General features: G+C 45.4%; 1 protein-coding gene across 1 annotated transcript; it reads right to left on the reverse strand.

Moving 5' to 3' along the window:
• Positions 1-2,407: 2,407 nt before the first annotated feature.
• On the reverse strand, positions 2,408-6,729 carry LOC139832629 (uncharacterized). Its single transcript, XM_071822429.1, has 5 exons — positions 5,787-6,729; positions 3,395-4,287; positions 2,785-2,902; positions 2,627-2,733; positions 2,408-2,554 (listed from the first exon to the last, which is right to left on the reverse strand). The coding sequence occupies exons 1-5, from the start codon at positions 6,727-6,729 to the stop codon at positions 2,408-2,410; spliced, it is 2,208 nt and encodes a 735-aa protein (XP_071678530.1).
• Positions 6,730-6,985: the final 256 nt, after the last annotated feature.

Below are 6,985 nucleotides of genomic sequence, written 5' to 3' on the forward strand. Positions count from 1 at the left end.
TCCTGGAAACATGGATCCAGGCGAGATCCCTTGTCGTCTTCGATGGGAGCTTGGTTCCGCCAAGTTGTAGTTTGGCCTTGTCAGAGCCTAGGAGTAGCGCGGTTCCGACAGGGCTCCGCTGCTGGCCGCGTGATTTTGACAAGCCCAGCTCCAGCGCATATTCAGAGCTCTAAATCTTCGCGTATCCGCACCGGAGTTGGTCCGTATGTTCAAACTGAGAAACGATCAGTTTTCTCAGTACTCGGCGGCTTCTGGTAGCAGGTCGACGAAATCTTCTGTCTTATGCGCGTGTACCAGGCTAGGCCGGATCCATCTGGCCAAATACATGCTGTGTATACGGAGTACAGAGCACCAGATTGATGATCAATTTGGAGTCTCTAAAAGAAAAAGGCGAAATCATCTTTCGTACTGAATCACATGAAGATCTAGTCGGAAGAGTACACGTACATGCTCCGCAAAACCCATGCAAGCACATGTGCTTCCGACATGGTTACTCCTCCACGTAAAGCAAAGAACAATTAAGATTCCGCTATGGCTGGCTATGCCTCTGCAGTGTGTTTTGTTTCCGCCTTGACATGGCATTGGTTTGTTTCCGACTCTGTCGTAGCTGGCTTTGCCGCTGCGGATTGTTTCGATTCCGCCTGAGCTGGCTTTGCCGCCGCGTTTGTTTCCGACCCCATCTTGATCGGCTCTGCCACCGCGGTTCGTTTAGAATCAGTTGCATAACACACATGGACAAAGGCAGAACGAGTATCCACATGAACGAAGGCGGAAACGATCGGGCTCGGTCACCTTTTGCCGGAGCACACGTCGCATGAATAAAAAGATGACTACAGCGATTCCACCTAGTGGAGAAACTATACATGTAATCTGCATCTTCACGTGAAGTGGTCATTGATTGAATGGTGCCTATGCATACAATTTGCACGTTGGCCGCAATCCATACAGGCAAACAGATCACATTGGATCAATTCCGGCTCCTTGCTCCGGCAACAGCCCACGGTCGACCTGTGCATGTTTTCTTGAGAAGAGAAAAGGATTGAAGCGGAAAAAATCGAGGCTTCACGTGTGGATCACCACGTGCTTGAATTTCTCGGCCAGGACGCCATACTTTCCGACCGATCGTAGATTCAACGTGTGAGGATTCTGCATAAAGCAGCTCCGAATCATTACATCTACGCCGATTTTTCCGGGTTTACTTCGCGATGAGCTGTCATGGCCAGATTCCAGGACTGTTAAGTCCGCACATTTACTATGACCGGTTTCATTCCACCTTGGCTTCCGACGTCAGCTACATTTAAACAGCTAAGTCCCTATTTATATTTAATATTTTAAAATTTTATGATCTTGAGATTAAGATTGGTTCACTCATATCCTGAGTCTTTTACCGCTTTCACTGTTGGTCATATCTTTCTCATGATTTGCCTCGCGCTCGTGAAAATGTTTGTACTGTTTTTGCCGCTTAAGGCTCCTGTAAAAATTCCGCTTTCGGGCGTTAGCTTAAGTTTTCTGGCCTACACGTTTTTTATTGTTTTATGTGTGGATTCCTTAGTAGTGACATCTCGGTACTTAAAGCCGGCCTCTGTTTCTGAGGTTCTTGATTGTTTCGCTATTAAGCGCTATCGCCTCAGCAGATGTTCTGTGTTTAAAGGTTGCCGTCTCGCGAAAAGTCAAGCATATAAACCAGAAGAACGGATAAACCAGCACTTGCTTAAAACATATAAATTACATTAACTGTTCAAGATAGTCGAGTTTTTTCCGCCTTGACAGTTTTATGTTGTTCAACTGCTGCATAGTTTCAGCTTTAAAACATTTGTTCAAAGGTTGTTTTTGTTCCGCCTTACATTTGTTCTTAGCGAAGACAAAAGCTAGGTTTGAACGACGTACCCTCCAGGGTGTCGGGTCCGTGTTTATATAGGATGTAAAGCCCATCAAGCATTGTACAAGAGAGTCCTATACGTATTGGAGTACTACTCCATATACGATAGAATAAACGGAAGCAGATATTACACAAATATATTTAACACCCTCCATTAATCTCAGCCACTAGAAAGGTTGAGATTACGTTTAAATTCATCAAGCTCCTTCACTGGTAAAGCTTTGGTGAATCCATCTGCTACTTGATCTTTACTGGAGATGAACTTAACATCTAGCAATGTCAAAGAACTCGCTCTCTCACAAAATGAAAGTCAATCTCTATGTGCTTTGTTCTAGCATGGAACACAGGATTTGCAGACAGAAAAGTAGCACCTATGTTATCACACCATAAACAAGGTCTTACTCTGAGAGCTACCCCAAGTTCTCTGAGTAGAGCTTCAACCCATATTAATTCAGTTGTGGCATTTGCTAACGCCTTGTACTCAGCTTCAGTACTTGATCTGGAAACTGTGGCCTGTTTTCGAGCACTTCAAGATATCAAATTTGGTCCAAAGAAGACACCAAAACCTCCTGTTGATCTTCTGTCATCAATGCAGCCTGTCCAATCTGCATCTGAAAAGGCACTAAGCAAACTAGATGCTGACTTCTGAAATGTGAGACCTAGTTTCACAGTTCCCTGAACATATCTTAAAATTCGTTTCACAGCTGTCCAATGTGTTGTTGTAGGAGCATGCAAATACTGACAAACCTTATTGACTGAGTAAGACAAATCTGGTCGAGTCAATGTAAGATACTGTAGAGCACCAACTATGCTTCTGTATGTAGTGACATCAGTAGAGCCAAGAGGATTACCGTCTGTTAAAGACAATTTTTCAGTAGAAGACATCGGTGTAGAACAAGTGGTACACTGTGTCATGCCGACCTTTGCAAGAAGATCAGTAGCATACTTCTCCTGTGTAAGAAGCAATCCATCATCAACCTTTTTAACTTCAATGCCCAAAAAGAAGTGTAAATCACCCAAGTCCTTCAAAGCAAAGTCACTGTTGAGATCTTGAAGAAGTGCAGTAATCGCTCTTGGAGAAGAACTGGTGACTATAATATCATCAACATAGATAAGTACATAAATGATGATACCCCTTTTATTGTACAGAAATAGTGAAGTATCAGCTTTGGAAGGATAAAATCCAAGAGACTGTAGTTTTGCACTTAACCTTGAATACCATGCACGAGGAGCTTGTTTCAGTCCATAGAGAGCTTTGTCAAGCTTGCAAATATAATGTGGATTTTTAGAATCCTCAAACCCTTGAGGCTGTCTCATATACACATCCTCTTCCAGAACACCATGTAAGAACGCGTTCTTGACATCTAGCTGCCTTAAACTCCAGCCTCTAGAAACAGCAACTGCCAGAACAAGTCTAATTTTTTTTTTGACACCTGAACCGTAGGGAAAAATCCCTACGGTGTAATTTTTATATATAAAGAATATTTACAAGTTGCCTTAAGAAAGGCTTATTACATCAGGGCGGGAAGTAAGATCTGCCTTGACAACAGGACTGAAGGTATCCTCATAATCAATGCCATAACGCTGTTTGAAACCTTTAGCAACAAGGCGAGCTTTGTATCTATCAATTGTTCCATCAGCATGCTTTTTTATACGGTAGACCCACTTGCAATCAATAATATTTTTACCTGGACTTGAAGGAACCAAGTGCCAAGTTTTGTTATGCAGAAGTGCATTATATTCCTCAGACATGGCTTCGCACCATCTAGCATCTTTAAGGGCCTCATCAAGTGTCTGTGGTTCCCCCGTTGCTGCAAACATTCCATATCTGATAGTGCCATCGGTGTACTTCTTTGGCTGACGAATACCCTGTTGAAGTCGTGTGCGAGGACGCAAAGATGTTGTCGGGGGAGGATTTCTGGTTGCAGCAGGATTGACCTCACCTTGTGTGTGCACAGAAGATCCTGAAGAAGCTGCAGAATCAGACAGATCATGAGAGTCATCAGTAGGGTCATCATTGGTAGCAGACAAACTGCCACTTGTCGCGTCTGGACTGGCGGAGGCTGACACCGTCGGGCTGTCATCAGCAGGGTGCGTGTGGCCAGCACGCGCCGGAGAGGGGGACCGCACAGGGGAGGCAAAGTGGCGAGCTGCTGGTCGCGCGACATGCTGCGGCGACAGAGATCGCGCGCGTCGGTCACGAGGCGGATTTCCTGGCGCGTCTGCTGCGCCTGTGGAGGCCACGCGATCCGAGGACTGGGCGGGAGAATCCTCCTGGGATCGGCCGCCAGATTCGTCATTTTGTGCAGAATTATTAGAGTCATCATTTGAGCTGAATTCTTCATGGTTTTCAGTCAAATTTTGTTCTGTCAGCTGTTGTTCATCAGGGACATCTGCAGGAGCAACATCTGCAGAGGTATCATTAGTAACAATAGGGACAAACGGTAAAGGCATATAGTCATCAATGTGTGTCTCCCCATGAGTGGATGTAGAAGATGAGTTTGTGGGAAGAAGCAGAATGTCTTGGCGAAGTCGGGAACCAGCATTTGGATTGAGTGAGGCAAAGGGAAACAGGTTCTCATCAAACACAACATCGCGGGAAATATAGACACGTCCAGTGGAGGGATCAAGACACTTGACGCCTTTGTGTCGAGAACTATAACCAATGAAGACACATCTAGTGGATCGAAAAGCAAGTTTTCTTTTGTTGTAAGGGCGTAAATTAGGCCAACAAGCACAACCAAACACTCGAAGAGATTCATAATTGGGAGTGGTATTAAGGAGACGCTCAACTGGGGTGTCATGGTTTATTACTTTGCTGGGAAGAAGATTAATAAGAAAGGTGGCTGTAAGAAAAGCTTCATCCCAGAATTTAAAAGGCATGGATGCATTGGCAAGTAAGGCAAGGCCAACTTCTACTATGTGACGGTGTTTGCGTTCAGCGGAACCATTTTTTGATGAGCATGAGGGCATGATACATGATGAGTGATGCCAATTTTTTGAAAGAAACCATGGAGTTTTTCATACTCACCACCCCAGTCAGTTTGCATAGTAACAATTTTTCTATCAAACTTGCGTTCTACTAACTGTTGGAAATTAAGAAAGACTTGATAGACATCAGACTTCTTTTTAAGCAGATAAATCCAAGTGAATTTGCTAAAATCATCAATGAAGCTTACATAATATGAATGTTTTCCAACAGATAAAGGTGCTGGTCCCCATACATCAGAAAAAACTTGCTCCAATGGAACAGTGGAAACACTAGTAGAGACATGATATGGTAATTGATGGCTCTTAGCTAGTTGACAAGAGTCACAAATGTATGGGTTTATTTCAGGAGAAAAAGAAATTCTATGTTTTCTGAGAACTTGCTGCACCACAAAGGAGGATGGATGTCCTAGGCGGCGATGCCATGTAGATGAAGAGGGCTTTATTGTAATGAAGGCTTGCTTGGATGACCCAGTAGAAAGAGGCACTAGTGGGTAGAGACCATCACGGCATGGACCTTTAAAGAGAGTGCTCCCGGTGGCCAGATCCTTGATCAAAAAGAAAAAAGGATGAAACTCAATAAATACATGATTATCAAGTGTGAATCTATGAACAGACATGAGATTTTTAGATGCACTTGGAACATGAAGAATATTTCTAAGATGAAAGGAGCTATGGGGAGTACGCAACATAGAATGACCAATATGACTTATTTGCATACCGTTGCCATCAGCCGTGTGCACATGATCATGTCCTGTATACTTTTCCTGGGTAGATAGTTTGCTCAGCTCGCTTGTAATGTGATTTGTAGCACTGGTGTCAGAGTACCAGTTTGTTGTCTACACCATAGGACCACCATTGCGCCTATCACGCTGAAACCTCCACCAGCACACCTCAGCAGGATGCCCATGCTTCTTACATATCTGGCACTGAACATCAACATATGGAGTGGGAATTCTATCACGGCGGCATCCATCATCACGGGGCGCATCTCTTGGTCCATCATCCCGGCGCTTGGGCCGGTCATCATAGCGATGTCTATCATCCTGGCGAGGACGCTGATCATCACGTCTGTCATCACGACGATCGCGGTATTCATCAGGGCGACGGTCATCACGACGGTCACGATAGTCATCCTGCCGAGCAGCATAGCCTGGCGAGCGGTCAGGGGCACGACGAGCCAGGTTAGCAGAAGAGACAAACTCTTCTGCAACTGCATCTCCAAGTTTGTGCATCTGATCAAAGGACTGAAGCTGACTGTAGAGATCTGTCAGAGAAGTTGGTGGATTTGCACGAACTGCTGTTTTGAGGTTGTTGTAATTTGCACCAAGTCCATGAAGCATGTACCAGATTAACTCATCATCATCAAGTGGCTTGCCCACAGCGGCGAGTTCCGAGGCGAGAACTTTCATCTTTGCAAAGTATTTTTCAGCAGACATATTTCCTTTCTTGGTTTCATTGAGTGCAGAACGGAGATGCTGAGCCCTGGCCTTTGACTGAGTTGTGGTAAGAGAGTTGATAGTTTGCCACACCTCGGCAGAAGTCTCGAGTCCAAGAACATGAGACAGCATATCAGATGATAAGCAGCTGAGAAGATACCGCAAGACCTGTTGGTCACGGGCTATCCAGACATCATATGCAGGGTTGTCAACTTCACTTTTAACACCATCAGTATCTACTTCAATAGTTTCTGCAGGGGCCTTGTCACTTCCTTCAACGAGCTTGAGAACGCGAGCACCTCGAAGGGCTGGGACGACAAGAGCCTTCCATATGAGGGCATTGTCACGGGTAAGAAGCTGTGCGGGCGGCGCACCCAGAGCAGCGGCCAGAGACGAGACCGACGAATTTGAAGAGGAACCCATCTAGGGTTTTTTGCTGGATCGCGTCTGAAGAGGCGATCTGGAGCAGCGGCGGCGGCAGAGAAACTGCAACGGCGGCTGGTTTGTAGGCAGGTGTTGATTTTGAGAGGCGGCGGCAGGGTATGCGGCGGCGGCGGCTGTAGATTTGTTTTGGTTTTGATTTGTTTTGGATTGTGGATGCAGCGGCAGAGAGATCCTGCGGCAGCAGTTGTCTAGGTTGTCTGTTTTTGGTGTTGGTTTTGAGGGGCGGCGGCGGCGG

Source organism: Lolium perenne, chromosome 6, assembly GCF_019359855.2.
Source record: "Lolium perenne isolate Kyuss_39 chromosome 6, Kyuss_2.0, whole genome shotgun sequence".
NCBI classification, from domain to species: Eukaryota; Viridiplantae; Streptophyta; class Magnoliopsida; order Poales; family Poaceae; genus Lolium; species Lolium perenne.